Below are 19,497 nucleotides of genomic sequence, written 5' to 3'. Positions count from 1 at the left end.
AAATTTTTTTAAATAAAATTTTCGATTTATTTATTTGCACCTTGCCCCGCGAGACGCCGATCAATATTCGCCTTCGACCCCCTCAAGCATGCCACCTTTTTTTTTTGAAAACAGCGCTTGCGAGCAGCGGGTTGGTCACGTGACCAGGCCCATTGACTGTGCGCGGGCTTGTACGAATACGTGCGCGCGCGCTGGCGGGTGTCGCGAGCACGTAGTATTTTGTATTTCCGGGTTCGATGAAAAGAGCCCACACTCCGTGAGCGTGTTATCCGTGTTGCGACATCTCCCTCAGTCTCGACGCCCACGGACACGCTCACGACGAGGGTCACGGCGGACTCACGCTGCCGAGCCGCCATGCTCACTCGAGTGAAATCGGCGGTGGCCACCTTCATGGGGGGCGTGATAACCTCCCGCGGCGGCAGCGACCGCGACCACCCCTCCGGCGCTTCTGAGGTGGCTCCTAAATTCCCGTACGGCAGACCGGAGTTCCTGGCACTGTCGCCGGATGAGGTGGAGTGCTCGGCGGATCACTCGGCGAGGCCCATCGTCATCGTGAAGGAGAGCAAGCGGCTTCCCTGGTCCACCGGCTATGCGGAGTGAGTAACCTGTTTGCTCCATCTTTCGGCTTCCCCTGCATCCTTTTTTTTTTTTTTTTTGGGTGAACGCTGAAGAGCATTCTACTCCTTCCACATGACTCACCTGACTCAAATATCCAAATGTTCACAATATTCGGGACGTTTAGGGAACTATTTTCCAAATTTCCAACTCCGTTTTAACGCACATCCCATTCAAGTGAATTCAATGTTCAGCATAAAAGTTTCTCATCGGTCACATTTCTACTTCACGCTGTTCAATTTCAAGAGTCGGTATTCAAAATTTAAGGCGTCTTGGGGACTATTTTTTTCCACATTGCTCAAATTGCCACAGTTTTCATGATCCCACATTTTCCAAGCAAAAATTCTGAAATTAATACAGACGTTTTAACATATTTACGGCCTCCTTCCAGATTTGGCGATCTGTTCAAAAGTCTCCAATTCCAAACTGTTCAGCTCAATCAGGACATTTTGGGAACTGTTTTTCACTCCCGTCACTTTCCAAGTTTTGACATTATTTCCATTTGAAGACATTTTACAGATTTACCCCCGTTCACATTTCTCGACCTACTCAAACCATTTTAACTTCAAACCATTAAGCTCATTCACAATATAATGTACACAAAGCTACAGCCATACAGCACTTCTCACATTTCCAAATTTACAAACCAAATGAGAGATTTTACATACCTTCCACAATTCTCGCCTCATCCAAACCATTCAGCTTGGGCTCTTCAGCTTTCACACGCCCTATTTACGGAAATCGCATTGTCGTAGCTATTACAATATTCTTATTTATCAATTCATACAACAGTGTTCTGAGATGGTTTCATTTCATTTCAACTCCACAACATTAAAATAGAATGGATCGTCCTTCAATTAGATACTGGACAACTGCGGTCCAATACAAGACTCGTATCAGAAATAATTAAGTGCAAAAATGCTGTCAGCCAAAATTTGGCCTTCTCTTTCTTTTCACCTCTTATATTGTATCTTATTACCGTATGTACCTAATATTGTGGCTGGTGAGGATTGTGTCATATGCTCAACAGTGAATGTGACCTCGAAAGTTATGTAATCGTCAATTTAGTCCGTGAGGCCAGCCATCAGATCCAGAGGAGCGGGTTTGGAATGTTTGCTCATTGAATGTTTACTTTGTCACTTGCTCTCAAAAAAAAAAAAAAAAAAAAAAAAAAAAAGGCATCTGCTGCACTCTCGGTGTCATTTCTTGTTGCGCAAATGTTGTGGCCTGTGTTGTGGTTACAATCGCTCCTGCAGATAAGTAAGAACGATGTGCACCATCTGCAACAGTCTGAAGAAGTGCCCCTTATCTCTTCACACAAGCACCAAAAGCATCGTCTGGTCCTGTCCGGTTCGATTCTGTTATGAGTGAAAGACTGAGGTCACCGTAATGAGTCCTTGAGGCAATCCTTGCACGCTCGACGACACGGCAAATCGATCAATTCACAAATAGAAGCTCGCCTTTGTGCAGTTTCCCCCCTCCCTTGAGAGCAAGTCTTCTCTTCGTGCTGGTGGTAGGGACTATTTCCTGACGCGGCACACTTTCACGAGTGCATAAAGTTGCCCATTTTTGCAGCGATGGGAGATTACTAGTTGCCTTTTCCACGTGTGGGTCGATGGGTGTCCTTGTTGCTTTTACTTTCACAGACGTTACCATGTTAAGAGTTCCTAAGAGTAGTCGCCATTTTGAATGTGAATGTCCCCCATTCACACACACATACATACAATCTCATTATTTGTGAAATTTACTCAAAAGACTCCTCACTTGCAGGTACGCCATTTTTAGGCTGGCAGGATACCAAGTGACCCAAGTTAAGAATGTTTCAAATTCATTCTTTTGCTGTCTTTTTTTTCTTTCCTCCTAAATTCATCACTTTCAACTTCATTCTTGTAACAGGACACTTCTGGTGATCCTTTGCTCACTCGCTTTTGTTTTGTTTTCATTGTTGCTTCATACTCGATTGAAATTCATTCTAATGACGTTTACTGTATTCACAAAACAAACAGCGGTTGCCTTTGCCCACGTTGCTTTTTGGAGTGCAAGGGCAGGTACTTCTCATTCCAACCACGTTGGATGTTTTTGGAATGTGAGCGGAAACTGGAGTACCCGGAGAAAACCCACGCAGGCCTGGGAAGAACATGCTAACTCCACACAGGGAGGCCGGAGCTGGAATCGAACCCGGTACCTCTGCACTGTGAGGTCGATGCGCTAACCACTGGACAACCGGGCCGCATGATTCTCATCCCGACAAGATAATCAAATAATTTCTTGGTTGGTGAGCTAATTGGTTTAATGAACCTCACCCACTTGTGCGCTGTGTGATACGAGTGTCATTTGAGCTCACGACAAGTGCTCGGCATCCTCGACCCAAGCTGACATCCATGTGAGGATTCATTCAACATGTGATTTGTTTGCATCTCCTGTGCGACATAAATCCGCCACTGCTGAGCCATGTTGGGGATTTGTCAACAGCTGGCAGACCGACATAGTTTGTGCTTGTGAAAGCTCACTGGCAGCACAGAAAACCTGAGGGCTTATCATGTGATGGGATCCACGCAGTCCATTAAGGATCTTATTGTTAGCTTCAAGCTCCACAGCGCAAACATTTTAATGGAACCCCGACAATACATGATCAGTCGCCGAATTTTCTACGCAAGCCGTAACTGAGGCCCAGATGATTAACGTAACGCGAGTAACAAACAGGCAGCAAACCTGAGATTGCAACAACCGACGTTACACTCTCATTGGCGAACTACCTTGTCACTCGCCAGGCCGTGCTGTACCTTTTAAAAGCCAGCCAGCCATTATCCGAAGCGCTCATCCTCACAAGGGTCCAAACATACATTAAGTTCACGGTTATTATCGTGTGGAACGCAAGAATGGTGACCCCAAGTGGACAACAGTTATAATCGCACCTCACGTAGCAACAGGTTAGCCAGTCGACCTCACAGTGCAGAGGTTGTGGGTTCGATTCTGGATCCGTCCTTCCTGTGTGGAGTTTGCATGTTCTCCCTGGGCCTGCGTGGGTTTTCTCCGGGTACTCCGGTTTCCTCCCACATTCCAAAAACATGCGTGGCAGGCTGTTTGAACACTCTAAATTGTCCCACGGTGTGAGTGTGAGCACGGATGGTTGTTTGTCTGTGTGTGCCCTGCGATTGGCTGGCAACCGGTTCAGGGTGTCCCCCGCCTACTGCCCGAGGACAGTTGGGATAGGCTCCAGCACCCCCCCCCCCCACGACCCTTGTGAGGATAAGCGGATCGGAAAATGAATGAATGATAACGCAACATCCATTTCTATTATTTCGTACGCAAATTGGAATTCCAAACGAGTCAGAAGTGGGCGATTAAGTAAATTGCAAAAATGAGGAGAAACATGGGCTGAGCCGACCATCTGGCAGACTAGTAAGTAATCTGGACTAGATGTGAGGACGGCGTACAGCATCAGTTGGCACAATCACTGTTTTTTTTTTATTTTATTTTTGGGGTCAAGTGTGTATAAAGATTAGATACAAATGCTCCAAATATTTCAACGCAAGGCTGACCTTTGTGTGGAGTAGTAAAAGAAGATCGCAAAGGAATGAAGGGTTGGCAAAAAGTGTGGGAGCACATTTAAGCATTAAGCATCCAGCTGTACTCTGCTGGTGGTTTTTTTTTTTTTTTTTTTTTTTGCATGTCTGCTTAAAACAAGTAAGCAAATAGGTCACGCCGGTCCCAGCTGAGACGGGACGAGCGATTCCGCTTCACGAGGGAGGATTTTTTTTCTCTGCGGGGTGAGAGCGCTGCCTGGTACACTTATCGAGATCTCTCTGAATGGATCAGTGGAGTACTGCTCCTTCGAGACATCTTTGATTGAAAGTGACATCTTTCATGCTCTGGTGCCCTTTCACCAACTTTTTTTGTTTTGTTTTATTATTTTCATTCGAGGGAGAAGCATAGCAATCATTCATTCATCCGTTTTCTAGAGCGCTTGTCCTCATTAGAATTGTGGCTGAGCTAAAGAATATCCCATGGCCCTTTTCCACGTGCTAGTTCCGGGCCAGTGCCCAGGTTAGTACCAGTTCTTTCTTTTTCCACCACTGAAATTGGCTTTCGTTCTAGCTGCGGTGCTTGAAACTGGGGGATTAAGCTGGGCCCAATTATTTGTTGGATCAGACTCTGGCACCAACTACGGCGGGGGGGGGGCTGATGGGCGCAGGGGGCGGGGTTATCATGACGATGGCAGATGTAGAGGACCGTCTCCCATCACCGAATCGTCTCCAAGGTCTCCATTGTGCCGTGACAAACTTGATATTGCGGCAGGAGAATTCTGTTGCACAATAACTTGGAGAAAAAAAATTACAGTGGAACCTCTACTCGTAAAGACCGTGTAACTTTGTGATGACGCTATCTGTCGTGGAATGTGTTGCAGTCCTGTAAAAAAATAAAATAAAAATCCATAACTATATATGATTGACACGCCCCCCCCAAAGCGGTTCGTAATTGTGTCTCGATGCCACAAAATGGCGGCAAAGAACTTTGAAAAAAAACTCAAGGACGTTTTTTTTTCATGTTTTTTTTAATAATTCAGGCATTCAATCTCCAATACATCTTTATGTATGAAAATAACGTGGCAGGGTAAAGAAAGGTCCGAAAATGGCGACGCATCTAGCATGTGCGCAATCATGAAGCCGTGTTACATAAACAACTGTAGTCAGTAGTTGTTCAAAACAAACAAACCCACTTTCACATGAGCCTCATCAAGTAAGGAGTGTTAAACAGGAAACAAGCCAAAGTAACGCGCAAGCACAAAGCGTGAGCATCAATTTCGCACAGGGGAAAATAATGCCTCGCCTGTGATTTGGAGTATCTCATGTCATCGTCAAAGCCACTGACGGGGTAATTTGGGCCACGTCATTGTTCCGAATGTGAAAGGAGGTAAGTGAATACGACAGCACTGGGGTGTCAGAGGCCGCGGTGGCTGGAGGGCAAATGCGAACGCTAAAACCCTCCTGCCCACTTTTCCGACTTTGAAAAGAGCGGAAAGTTCAAGTGTCACTCGAATAGTGAATGTGTGTGTGTGTGTGTGTGTCTGTGCGGGGAGAAGTTTGTCGTCACACTCTTTAACACAAGTGGCTTTGTGGAGCCTTCAACAGTCATAAGGACGTCACATGGTCGGAAGGTGCATGATGTCTGAATGAAGGCAGATCTTATCAATAGCCCCTGTAGAGGACTGCATGTGATCGCTACATGTGGGTCATTTGATATGCTCGAAATCATTTTTACATTTTTTTTTAAAATATGTCTTAAAAGTGTCATCTGCCTATATATGTGCTGTTGGTCTTTCCAGGGCGATCAATGCAGGAAAGAGCACTTTAAATGAGGATCAGGCCTGCTGCGAGGTGCTGGCGGTCAAGCGAAAACCGCCAGGAAGCTCCGCCATGTCCAACTGGGGCCCCGCCGCCCAAAGGAGGTCATCCCTGCCCAACGGCGAGGGACTGGGCCTCAGGGAAGGCCTGGTATGTGCCAACCATCACGTTTCTTTCATCCTTGCATTCGGTTCAGTTTCCATCCAGGTAGCCCCCAAGGAGCGCAGGGACGAGCCCGCCGGGCTGCTCTGAAAATAGCTCGGCAGTGAGAGGACATTGTGATTTTCTAGAAACGTGATAAGTTGTTTTTTTTTTTTTTTCTTTCGAAACCCGTACTGTGCCCCCCTCCCTTATCGGAGCATAGTTTGGGACTTGTTTGTTTTCCTCACTCCCTTCATTATTTTTCTCCTTTTCACTTCCCTAAGAAAATAAGGCCATCAGGTTTTCCAGTCCACCTCTGTTGGTCATTGTTGTTGTTTTTTTGTCTCTTGGATGGGTTGTAAATGTTAACAGTTGTTGACAATTAATTCAGTTCCATTTGAAAATGCAAACAGTTGAAGAGATTTATAGAAATAACGACGTGGTGCAAATTGGTATCTATCCATTTCCTAATTCTTGTGAGAAATAATGATCATGATCGGTGTCTTCACAATCATGAATGTCATCAATAACTCGGGCTTTCATGAAGGAATCTTTTTACAATTAATTTTCCTATCGATCATTCCATCAATTAATTAGCTCATCACCTCGCCAGAAATTTGAATCAATGTCATTTGAGCAAATTATTATGAGGTAAATATTATGTAAGGTTTCAAGATTATATTATCAAGGTATTGGCCTTACAGCAGAAAAGACCAAAGTATGAACACTGAACAGATAATCAGCCTAACTGATAACCAAGTGGTGCAAGAGTTGAAACAGGCTTGAGACGGTGGATTTTTAGTCGCCCCATTTCGCTACAGGACGCAAAAAAAAACAAAAAAAAAAAACATGTTACTTTGAGGTGTTCTTAATATTTTGCTTGTCTCGTTCTCTCAGGAACATGCCTTGAAATTGTTGATATAAAGTTGGTGCAGATCAGCTTGGCAGCGGGTGCAGTTGGCTGTTTGTGTTGTGAAAAATGTAATCCGCTCTTAAGTTGTGCTAACATGCTGCATTAGTTCAACTTCGGGTTTCCGAAGATGCCACACACACTTTTTTTTTTAATTCTCTCCCCCAGACATGCTCAGGAAAACATGCATTTTTTTTTCTATCTAAAAAAAAAAAAAAAAAATAACTACTGTGCTTCAGTCATGATTCCGTTCAAATGTATTGCACCTATGTAAAAAGAAAAAAAAATGTTGGAAAAACAGTTAGAGCCAGTGTACCAATGTGCACAGTTGGACCTTTTAATTTTGTGATTCTTTAAAAAAAAAAAAAGTCACCGGATGTCTCAATACTTTCGGGCAATAGTCCCCCCCCCCCCAGCATACCTCAGCATTGTTGAATATTAGACCTCATTTGTCACATTGAGAACTGTGATCAGCAGTGCATTGCTACCACCTACTGGACACTGATCTGCACTACACTTGTATAAAACGGATGAACATAGACTAATAATGAGTTTCTGTGTACTAGGCCAACTCCGACAACCTCACTTTCCACTACTGGGGCCTGTTTGACGGTCACGCCGGCTGCGGGGCAGCCGTGGTGGCGTCGCGTCTCCTCCACCACCACATCGCGCTGCACCTTCAGGAGGTGATGGACATCCTGTGCGTGCCGGACCTCCAGCCGCCCACCTGCTTGAGCGAGGAGCCCATCCGCTGGCACCACCAGCACCTCAATCCCACGTCGAACTCTCGCGCCCTCACCAGGGGTGCTTCCCTACGGGGAGCCGCCGGTGCGCCCGGGTCGCCGAGCACCCCGCCCACGCGCTACTTCGCAGAGAAGAAAGTGTCGCACGAGAGCCTGGTCGTCGGCGCCATTGAGAACGCGTTCAAAGACATGGTAATTCAACGACCTATTGTCCGGTTTGTTTCTTCCCACCCTATCGCCCACCAAATAAAAATTTCAAACAAAGCGTTTTTTAACATGAAAATGTGAAAATAATGGAACCGTACTTAGGTGATTCTTTTATGTACCACTAGAAGGTGCCCTCGTACCAGTAGTGCCACGGCTTGGGCCGCACAATAATCGATAATTGGCGCAGAGATCTATGGCGAAAAACTGCAAGTAACTGACGCCCCTCGTAAAAATGTTTCAAATTGCCTGTATTTATAATTTGAACGAGTTGTTTCTGAAATTTGTCTGAGGGTCCTATATATTAAAAATGTAAAACTTCATACATCATTTATTAAATACACAACTACCAATGCCTCAGGCAATTATATGTTCATACTCTATTGTTAATTTTGCAAAACTGCCCCATCACCCCGTTCTGTGAAAGACAATAAAGCAAATTTTTTAAATAAATACAATCCAATGGTGATAGCTAATGAACTTAGATGATTCATGATAAGCTAACTACACATAAATATGAACACATTTAAGATGGTATAATAAAAAACTATTTTTGTGTGGACGTGAGTGTAGATAAATTGATCAATAAAGAGAATATATGTCTGCTTTGGGTAGCACGTTTCAACAAGTATCTTCTCTTCTTTGACCTCTAGGTGGCAGCATTTAACTGTTACAGTATTCACCAAACCTTTGCTGTTTAGGGAATTCTAATGAATTAACATGTTTTTTTTCCCTTCGATAATGCCCCAGTAACTTCACTTGTTAAATGCTTTTTTTTTTCCCAATTCGAACACAAAGGAAAAAGTACAAATAAAATGCGTTGTCCAAGCCTGTGCTCACCCGAGCTGTACCTTAAATTCCTCTTCCGCCTGGGAAGCCACTTGTCATTCAAGTGACTTAAGAGCAGCTTGGAAACTATCAATAAATATTAATGGCTTTATTTTTTGATTTATTGCTGCGTTCATCGTTGTCCCACTCACCAGACGCTATTAGATTACAGCCAGACAATTAAGGACGGTGAGATTGACTCGTCGTGTCTGTGAAGTGTATGATTTTTCTACAGCAGGAGTCTTCCTGGTGGAGATGGCGAGGAAAAAGGTGTGGATGTTTATGCAGATGTTTTCATTATTAAAGACTTTGCCTGCGGGATGTGGCTCATGCAGCCAGGATAAATATGTATGGCGGGTTATGGGATTCATAATTCATCCAGGGCGAAGGACACATTTACACATCCTCCCTCCGGCATAAAGAGCACACAGAAGGCAGACCGGCATCCATCATCTTGACTCCTACGAGAAAGAAAAGAACACATTACTATCTTTGTAGAGGCAGAATTCTGATACATTGCGTCAAGTGTTACCCAACCTCAATTTGATTTAATTGAGCCAGAGCACAGCACACAACAAAAGAATTCAGCAAGTACATTTCCTGAAATAATGACGATCTTGTTTCGATATTCGAACAAATTAGCTTGGTATGAACTCAGTAACACCAAGTCATTTGATAGATGAACAAATATAGATTGTGTAAATCTACGACGCGAAATTGGATAAAGGCACGGTTATTGGGAATCACTGCACTCGATGACTGCATGGTTACCTCATGAAATGTCCAGTGTGTGAATGTATGTTGAATGCAGAAAAATCCCAGAATTTGTGAACCAACACGGCAACGAGCAAAGAGTGTCACCGGGTTAAACCGCGTGTTTTTGCTATTTTAATTAATTCATTGATATCTTAATTGCTATTCTAACTAATGAACACGTAGCCAGAGTTTATCCTCTCGGTTTAATTAGCACCAAATGAATTTAGGCTAATTAACTGGCACTAATAGCCAGTGCCCCATCTGAACTTCCAGCGCTGTCCTGGTGTTTTGATTCTATTTTATTGCTCCTTGGTTAATGGACTCATTGTGGCGCTATAATTATAATTCATAATGGCATCATCATGTTTGGCGTGTGGCGCTAGCTGTCTCCTCGCGTACTTTTTGATAGCACGATCGATAGCTACATGCTAGATATGGAGCTAGCGAACCAACTAGTAAGATAGATATAGACGGATAGATCGCTAGCTCACTACTGTTTGTTTTTAGATAGCCACCTGCAAATGATTTTCATTTTACTCAGTTGAGTATCTTAATGGCAGTTATGTTAGGTGTAACTATGTTTTTAGTAATGCTAACATGTAACCAACCGCCTAGCATTGTGACAGTTAGCTAAGGGCGGGAATGCTAAACACATGAATGCTAAAACATTATCAAAAGCACTGAATTGCATTGCTATCAATTTTTTGTTTGATTCTGTTTTTTTTTTCTTCTTAGGATGCCCAGATAGAAAAGGAGCGGACAGTCTACAACACGTCTGGAGGTTGCACTGCTCTGGTGGTGCTCTACATGCTCGGCAAGCTCTACGTGGGCAACGCGGGTGACAGCAGGTGACGCAAGACAAACTCCCAAGATGAATAAATGCATTCAATTTTGTTGGAACAGGATAGTATTTCAAACGCACGGATACAATCTCCAGAGTGCACTCGCTCGGCTGCTGCTGTCACGTAGGCTAACTTGCTTGAATTAGACTCAACTGAACTTGCTTGACTTTTGGCACGGTAGTAACGTGGGACTTGGTTCAAACTTGAAGGTTACCTCAGGACATTCTGTTATGCTAAAATGTTGCTGATAACACACACGACAATCTGTCGTCCTGTCCCAGCTAGAATGAGTCCATGTCTGCTCTTCCCCTCAGAGCTGTCATCATCCGGGGAGGCGAGGTCATCCCAATGTCAAGAGAGTTCACGCCGGAGTCGGAGAGGCAACGACTGCAGTTCCTGGTAGGAAGCACACCACCTCATCTCCACAGCACAGCTGTCTCATATTTACCCTGCTGAACTCCTCTCTCTCTCTGCACCACATTTTTATTCGACTATGACATTTTCTTTCTCCCCTTTTCTCACCAAAGGCCTACATGCAGCCGCACTTATTAGGAAATGAGTTTACACATCTGGAGTTCCCGAGGAGAGTGCAGAGGAAGGAGGTTGGGAAGAGGATGCTGTACCGTGACTTCACTATGTCAGGATGGTGGGTTTCATCTGCTCAGTCACTCTTTGGCCATTGCTTCAAAAGAAAGTACAGTTGCATTTTTTGCTTTCAATATTTTTGTTCAGCGTGTCTACTTATTTATGTGAACATCCCAACTTTACTTTATTACCGTAATGCCCTTGTGGGGGGAATGAGACAGACAGTTGCGGATGTAGTTTCCACCTGTGTATTGAAGAGTTAAAAACATCAATACAATGAACACACTCACGCAGGAGCTTATCGACTCTTCTGGGAAAAAAAAAAATGAGCTGCTGAGATTCGCTAATCGCGGCCTGGTTTGGTCCCTACCGCTCGGCAAATAGTGAGAGCTTGTCCGTTTTTAGTACCTAGATAATAATTGAAAGGCTCTCTTATCTTTATAAACTGTTCTGCTACCAACTTACCATCGTGTGACTCTTAAGCTTTACCTGTCAGTCAGTCATGCTAATTTCTGCCCCGTTGGTCTTTTGCGCCGACTGTCTGTTTGCTTTCTTAACCCGCGGGGCTGGTTGTCTTTCGCCTCCGTGCCTTTTGGGCTTTTTTTTTTTTTTTTTGCCTTGAAGTCCGACGCCTACAGGGATGTTTGCTTAGCGGCCTCTCCCCCACCGCCGCCTGTGTTTGCAGTTCTAATAGAACGCGTCTCATTCATCCCGAAAGCACCTTTTTCCGTGAATGGAAGTCTCTAGAGGTCGTCCAAAGATATCAAGCCAAACCGGTGGTGAGTCCACAAACGCACTGCAGTGTCACCTTCATTTTTCCCACCGCTGTGCATCAATCACTGCTGTGGAAATGATATCCATCATCGACTCTTGACCGGTAACTCACTCTTGCTGTTATCACTGGTCTGACAGGCCCGTAAAACTCCCAATCTCCGGAATTGGTGTGCCCGGGTCAGCGAACTCTGGGGATTTCTTGGAAGGAATCGCTTCATGCCGTCAACTTTTAGAGTTGTGCAGTCGAGCGTCTTGAATTTGCTTTCTGTGAATAGTTGGGATTTAATTGATGCCTCCAACAACGCCTTCAGAGGTCTCCACCCCCCCTAAAGAAAAAACGTCATCACAAACTTCATTCAACTTTTTCATTTCCGTACCAATCACATCGTTCATCTCCATTTCTGCATCGGTATCGCATTCGCCTCGGGTGGACGAAAGAATAGTCTCTCTTGTGTGGAATGAGCACTCTACAGTGATCCTTCGCTATAATCGCGCTTCATCGATTGCGGCTTTAGTACATCGCGTTTTTTTTTTTCTTCTTCTCCAAAGTACTGCATTCAGAAAGAAATGCCGAATGACTCCGAGGTTTTGTACATGACTGTACGCATGATTGGTTCGTCGACCAATGATCGCACGAGTGGATTTATCCCGTGAGCTGATTGGCTGCGCATCTTTGCCGCCCCGCCCTGCACCTTCCCTTGTGTCTCGTCACGCTGTCGACTCCCTGATCAGTGTCTCGTCACGCTTTTGTGTTTGCTCCGTGCGCAACAGAGAGAGAGAGAGAGAGAGAATCTAATTGCGGCGTAACCTCCGCTTGATTCAGACAACTTGTGCTCGCGGAACTTTGATGCTGCTCCGAATGAAAATGAACACCGGCGCGGCTTGCGAGGCGGAAACGGAGGTGAAAATTTGTACGGTCGAACACGTGAAATTCATACAATCTGGAGTGTATCCCCGCAGCCGTGCCGAAGCTGCTCAATTATTCATCAGTCAGGCGCCCTGTAGAATATTTGCGCACCTCTTCATGAATTCAGCGGTGGGCAACGTGCCAAAATCCCTCCTGGCATCTTTTCGAAATTCTTCCCAGGGGAGTAGAAGCTATACATTCGTGTTGTGCCAAGACTTTTTTTTTCCCCTGACAAAAATGGACTGAAATTTATCGTCATCTGTCAATGTGAGAGCCGTTCAAGTGTCCCGTCTGCTATTTTGCAGGGCTTATAAAACCATTGAGGATGACGACCTCAAGTTTCCTCTCATCTACGGTGAAGGGAAAAAGGTAAAGTGGGTACAGCCGTTATCGACAATCGCACATTTTCCCTCCTTTGGCATCATATTCGATGATCGGATGTCCCTGAAAGATTATCCGGCTAGGCAATTCATCAAAATTCAACTTGGAATTTGATTTTACACAATTTAAAAAAAATTATTATTATCAAAGAAAAATGATTTGCCGATCGCCGCAGTGTGTGTGTGCGTGTTCCCGACGTTGTGAAAGTATGCACCATGTTACATGCGCATCAAGCGTGTGACGTGGTGCGATTCTGCCCTCACTGAGTGGCTTTGAGCTCCTTGACACGCCCCGGTTGGAGTTTCCAGTAAAACTAAATATGCAACAAAAAGAATTACCCGCATTGGATATTTGTAAATAAGAAATCCTTTGTTTTAAAAAACATCGCCACCGCTAATGCTAAAGGAAATGGAAAATCTCATTGACATGCTAACGTGAAATTAACCTCGACTTCCACAGTGATATTCCGAATATTCAAACACAACTGCTGCGGATTTACATGCACGCAGGTAATATAACAATGCTCAGAGGCACATTTGTCTTTGTTCTTCCTTTTAGTCTTCTTTTCTATTCCATGCGTGCACGGCACCACACTGCCCCTAAGAGGCCGACACGCACACAGCAGGAGCAGCCACTATTTGTTTACCAAAAAAAAATTTTAAAAAATCTATTATTTTAGAATATTCTTATTTGACTTTGTTATTACTTCATTTTCTGGTTGTTTTTTTTTCAAGGTGTACAGTATGTGAAGTTGAGTATTCCGGCATCCATCAATTTTTATTGCCATACGTTAACGTTTCAAACTACTGTATTAAGCCCAATTTTTATTTTTTTTGGGGGGGGGGGTCAGTAATTATTCAGGATTTACGCCGCTCCAGGAATTTGCTTCAGTGTCAATGTCAAATACTGATGCGGATGTCAGTGCTGCTGCTCCGTTTGACACGCGAGTGAGTCCAATGATTGCATGTTCAGTGTCTAAAATGCGTGCCGAGTGCCGATGCAGGATCAGTACTGTCACATGTGTTGTCCTGCCTCGTGTCACACTTGAGCAAATTCAATTAGCCCGCTTCCCCGCTCTCATGCCAGCGGGCAAATTTTTTTTTAACGGGCCTCTAACGGAACCGATTCAGCAGTTTCAAAATGAGTTGATGAACACGGGGAGCCTAGCTGGGGGAATCGTCGTTAAGCGGTGCGCCCCAAGGCAGAAGGTGCTGACGGTGAGAGAGTCTGTTTATTTGCCCGAATGCTACTCATGCATCCACGTGAAGACCGTTTGGCAGTGGAAGGCCACGAACGCCTCGACATTATGTTCGCTCTTTGAGATGAGGTTCATCGTGCTGGATTTTCAAATCGTACCAAATGGAACAGCGTATGCAGCAACCCACTGTCGTGATTTTGAAGTTAAGTGGTGACAAAATCGTCACAATTCTTCTCTTCATTGATTATTACGTATTTTGTATGTACATTGGTGCATACATACTAATTAATGTGAAGTGGTTCCAATTTGTATCTCAAATCATCTTTCCTCAGAGAAATGAATGTATAAGCTATTAATATGTTCCAACTAACTAACTAACCTTTGGCAAACAAGCCCCCTAACGTTTGTTGTAATATGTTTTTGGACAGAAGATTTCACTCTATTATATTGTGCAAAATAGAATATACCAAAATAAACCCCATTTACGCCATAATTCAGTGGGCATTGTACTGCTCCTTTTGGTGTGTGAACCTTGGCCACAAGGGCGCTAAATAATTCAGTCACACAAATTATACCAAAGAAAAATGTCCGAGAGTATTGTTGTCTGTTTAAATGTGTTGCTCCACTATTTGTGTTCACATATCTGTTGCCTCAAGCGTGATAACACCGGCACACCAATGCTATTCATTAGCCAGTCTATGGCGTTTTGCTAAGTGGCTGTTTGAAAAACACAGCGGGTAATTTAGGACTTTGATTTGTGTTTAGTTTGACGGTAAACTTCAACTTGGCGTGGCAATAACTGTTCGCTCTCTGCCAAACTGCTGATTGTTGGGAAGTCACTTGAGGTCACTGCCACGATGCAGCACTCGTATATGGCGGCTTGTATCTTGAAAAAAAGCAAACTGGGCTCACTTGTATCTCAAGGCAACAATGTTACGTGACAATGAAATACACTATTTGCTATTTTTTTCATTCTCTTTGTAGGCTCGGGTGCTAGCGACCATCGGCGTCACCAGAGGCCTTGGCGACCACAATCTCAAAGTGCACGACTCCAACATCTACATCAAACCTTTTCTCTCCTGCTGTCCAGAGGTACACAGCCCAACAGTCTCACCAGGATTTCACTTTTGGGGGGGATTTTTGTAACCTTAAAGGCTTGAATTGTCAAAATCCTCCCAAAAGTGTGTAGGCTTCATTTTGCGGGATGCTCATCGTATGTAACGATCTTGGTCATCAGGTCAAAGTTTACCCGTTGTCGCAGTACGAACACGGCGCCGACGACGTCCTGGTCGTGGGAACCGACGGCCTGTGGGACGTCCTTTCCAACCAGGAAATGGCAGAGGCCGTCACCTCCTTCCTGGCCAACTGCGACCCCGACGACCAACATAGGCCAGTGAAGCTTTGTATCACATCCAACCTGGTTTCCTCAATCTCGAATTCCACCAAATTTTTGTTTTAGCCGGCTAGCTTTAGCAAGTTAGCATGTTAACCTAATTACCAAGCTCACAACTCTGAAAACCAGAATTGAAACAGTTTAGCATGTTAGCAGTAGCACGCACACAATCGAATTCGACTTGGACTGCAACAAGAAGTTGCTCCCTATTGTGATTTCTTTTAAAAGGCAAAAAGGGTTGCTTGGTTGACCGTGTTTGTGTTGGCGTGACGTCAGGTACACTCTGGCTGCCCAGGAATTGGTCATGCGAGCTCGCGGCGTGCTCAAAGACGGAAGCTGGAGGATCTCCGGGGACAGGCTGGGCTCCGGAGACGACATTTCGGTCTACGTCATCCCCCTCGCGCACTGCGACGCCCTCTACTAGTGAGCGCAAAGCACGCCGGGCCACCGTGACTTGTTTTCAAGGCTGCAGGGAACCCTCGTTCAGGAGTTTTGGACTTCATCATCAGAGGTTTTCCCACCACACTTTTTGCCAGTGTTTTAATAATTCTTGGACAGCGATTATGAACTGAACAGGTGAAAATGTACGCGTCCTCTCAAACAAGCGAGGTTGTCTCTGGAGTCATAGTTGACCAGATACTTGAAGAGTAGAATCAAGCCAATAGTTTCATTTATTTTGTATTATTGTTACATTTAAAAAAATATATGTATAATTTCTTATACAAAACGCACAGCTGTTTGTAGAAGGTATTTTGAATACTGTAACTAAATTTGTTAAAATGTGAACTAATGTTTGGTTTTCCACCACTTCCATTCTCTACTTTGTGCATTTTTCATGTTTTGTAAATAATGGTTGACGATGTCTTTTCATGCCTGTGAATTTTGTATGTCTTGATGTTATTTGTGAGGGGGGGAGTTTTGTCCAGTTTCCAAGAATTTCAAACGTTGCCCTTTCTAAAATTGTGACATTTTAATCGTCCGTGACTGAAGCGTCAGAGTAGACTAAGGCAAACGGTTTAGCCACTTTCCAGAGCAGGGCACTTTTGAATCTTGATTTAGGCGAACGTGTGAGAGTCCTCTTCTTGAAAGGCGTAAAAAAAAAAAAAAAAAAAGTCTAAGATATGAAAGAGTCCATTTGAACATAAACTTCATGATGCATGCCTGCATAATGGATCCTTTTAATCTCTCTCTCCCATAGGCAAGCATTCGTTTATCAATCCAACATACATGTTTTTGGAATGTTGGAAGAAGTTGAAGTCGCTGACCAAAATCCACAAAGGCGCAGGGAGAACATTCAAAGCTTGCACGGAAGGTCAGACAAAATGCAAACGCGGAGCCTCAGAACGAAGAAGCAGAGGTGCTCGCCCGCTGTGCATGCTACAATAGAATAGGCCGTGGGAAAAATAAAAAAGTGCCTTTACCAAGATTTTGTTGATATTTAATGTTTTTCTTTCTTTTAGGGGTAACTGTTAAATCTCTTTATAACAAAACTTGAGACCCTACAAGGGCCAAAAATAAAATTTTCTGTCATCATAAGCTCTCGTAGTTGTCTGTATGAACACTTTTTTTTTAGAGCAGTGTGGCGGATGACTTAGTTATTCTTGTTGCACAATTTCGAAAACAATTATCTACTGCGAAACCACTCAAACACACACACACTCTGGCTAATGTCTACACAATTCTGCCAACTGTCTGGCCACATTGTCACAGCCCCAACTGTTTTCGAAAATAAGAATTCACTTTGCAGTCAGCCTCAGCACTATAAAACCGAGATATGGTTCCGTGAATCCGTGACATGAAGTCAAGCGAGTGTCGTGTCGGCATACCTAATCAAGTGGCCAGGCCGATGGCGCGCTCCTTGGCGGGCCATCTGGTCGCCGCACGCCGCCACCGCGTCCACCTCCGGTCACGTCAGTGCTGATCGGGCACGACGCGCCTTCTCTCCTCTCATCCGCATGCTTGTGCGCCAGATCGGATGCTGCTGATGACGCATCATCCCCCACACCCCCGTGGGCGCCCTCTTGCTTCCAAGGTTACAGCAAAGGAATGATGAAGTGAGAGCGACTTTCTTACAAGTTCAGGTGACGAGCAGCCACTTAATCCGTTTTTTTGTGCTTTGTATTGCGAGCCAAAAAATTCAAGCAAAAGAAAAATCTTTTTTTTTTTTACATGAAAGTCATTTAGGATCATCATTTGGTGGTTAAAAAACTGTTTTGCATGCCTTGAAATTATTATTTTTTTTAATATTGCATTTTGGCTCCAAGCTTTTGAGCACCCCCCCCGCACCGTTTGCTAATTGTGACCCCTGAGGATGCCGACAAAACAAAATATGTGATGGGATGCTGGCTAAATGCTTGGGAGGCCTCAGCAGTTTCTCACTGTCGCACCATTTGAAGTGAATCAGTTCCAAGGCAAACATTCAGTAAGCATTCATAACAGACTGTCTCTTTTTTTTTAAGAATTGTTCACTATGTGCCCAATGTTGTTTGTCTTGTGACATTCGCTACCACAATAATTAGCGCTTGAAAAAAAACAAATCAAGAGTGCAAAAAAATAAATAAAATTGTCAAGTGACAGCTTACCTGTACGTCAATACTTTCCTTCACAGTCAAAAGCAAAGAAACCTAAAAAATTGCGAGCGTTCCCCTTTCTGTGAGTCAAGCAAGCACACGAAGAAATGCGAGGACCCTTGTTTTTTTTATCAGCCCCAAATTTTGCGGTATCAGCACGGACGCTTAGCGGCCCTCACAGGAGTGTGAAACATTCCACATCAATCTTGCAGGAAGGTCAACCGCGCCATCCAGTCTGGAGCGAGCGGCGGCGCGCTCTCATTTGAGGGAGTGGGAAGTACATCATCCATTCGGCGGCGCCCGCGGGGTTGCCAGATGCTAGCGGCGCGGCAGCGTAGCGCATTCCGACGCACGACCTCCGTCGGGTCGGCTGACCTCGAGTGAGGACGCGGCCTCGTGCGCTTCGCTCGGCCAAGCGCTAACGCGGAGGCGCTCCAGATTTAGCATAATAATCTGATTATTGCGCCAACAGATGCGCGCATGCTACGTCTGGCGGTCTGCCCTCGCTTGACTCCGGGGAGAGCGAGAGAGGTTGTTTGAGGAATCGCTAACTCGTTGCCCTCTCGCTACGTTTTTTTATGGCACTCGGTTGTTGCAAATATTGTTAATCTTGCCGCTGTGATTTTTAAGGTCCGCTCACTTTGTCTTATCGTTGAAACAAACACAAGCAATAAATTAACGTTGACTCCGATAAACAATGACGTTTAAATATCTTATAAGTTAGATTTCCGAACTATAACTTAATATGAAAGAGGTTATCGACTTAGAGCCCTTCACTTACTCAACACATTGACTTTCATTTCTCATTTATTTTGTTTTGAGTAAAACATTTCATATGTACAAGAGGTCAATGAGTGCACATGCATTCGTATACAAAAAGGAGCAAATGTACAAAAGTCATAAGACTTGCCGTCTTTCAGGCGTTCACGACGACACGAGCTTCACAAATCAGGTTACAAAATCACGCAAACAAATCTGTGGCTTGATCACTTCAACTTTTCTTGCTTTGTGAAACGGTGACATGCAAAAATATGGAATGCACATCCTACGCAATCAAGTTATATAAACACTACATAAATATACATATACAGATATGAACATGAATGAAGCAGTATGGCATATCTTTGTTCTAGCCTCTGCCCCCCCACCCCAATGAAACAAAAAATCATACTGTTTTAATAAGGAAAATAAACATTCTGTAATACGGTAATTTATAAAAATATATTGTAACACACCTTAAGAAATTAAAGCAGTTTGTGCATCACGATTAGTTCCTTGCGGCTCTTTTGGTGTGTCTTGACTTGG

At 44.2% G+C, this 19,497-nt stretch overlaps 1 protein-coding gene across 1 annotated transcript; it reads left to right on the top strand.

Moving 5' to 3' along the window:
* Nucleotides 1-203: 203 nt before the first annotated feature.
* ppm1h (protein phosphatase, Mg2+/Mn2+ dependent, 1H) lies at nucleotides 204-17,022 on the top strand. The gene is made up of 10 exons (XM_019893364.1): nucleotides 204-596; nucleotides 5,942-6,110; nucleotides 7,578-7,946; nucleotides 10,278-10,390; nucleotides 10,699-10,783; nucleotides 10,912-11,030; nucleotides 12,956-13,019; nucleotides 15,214-15,321; nucleotides 15,467-15,618; nucleotides 15,899-17,022. Exons 1-10 carry the CDS (start codon nucleotides 355-357, stop codon nucleotides 16,044-16,046), a joined length of 1,569 nt encoding a protein of 522 aa, XP_019748923.1. The 5' UTR covers nucleotides 204-354; the 3' UTR covers nucleotides 16,047-17,022.
* The last annotated feature ends 2,475 nt before the right edge of the window (nucleotides 17,023-19,497 follow it).

Source organism: Hippocampus comes, unplaced genomic scaffold, assembly GCF_001891065.2.
Source record: "Hippocampus comes isolate QL1 unplaced genomic scaffold, H_comes_QL1_v1.1 scaffold62, whole genome shotgun sequence".
Lineage (NCBI taxonomy): Eukaryota > Metazoa > Chordata > Actinopteri > Syngnathiformes > Syngnathidae > Hippocampus > Hippocampus comes.
The sequence above is the reverse complement of the archived record's forward strand: the minus strand, read 5'-3'. Positions and strand labels throughout refer to the sequence as shown.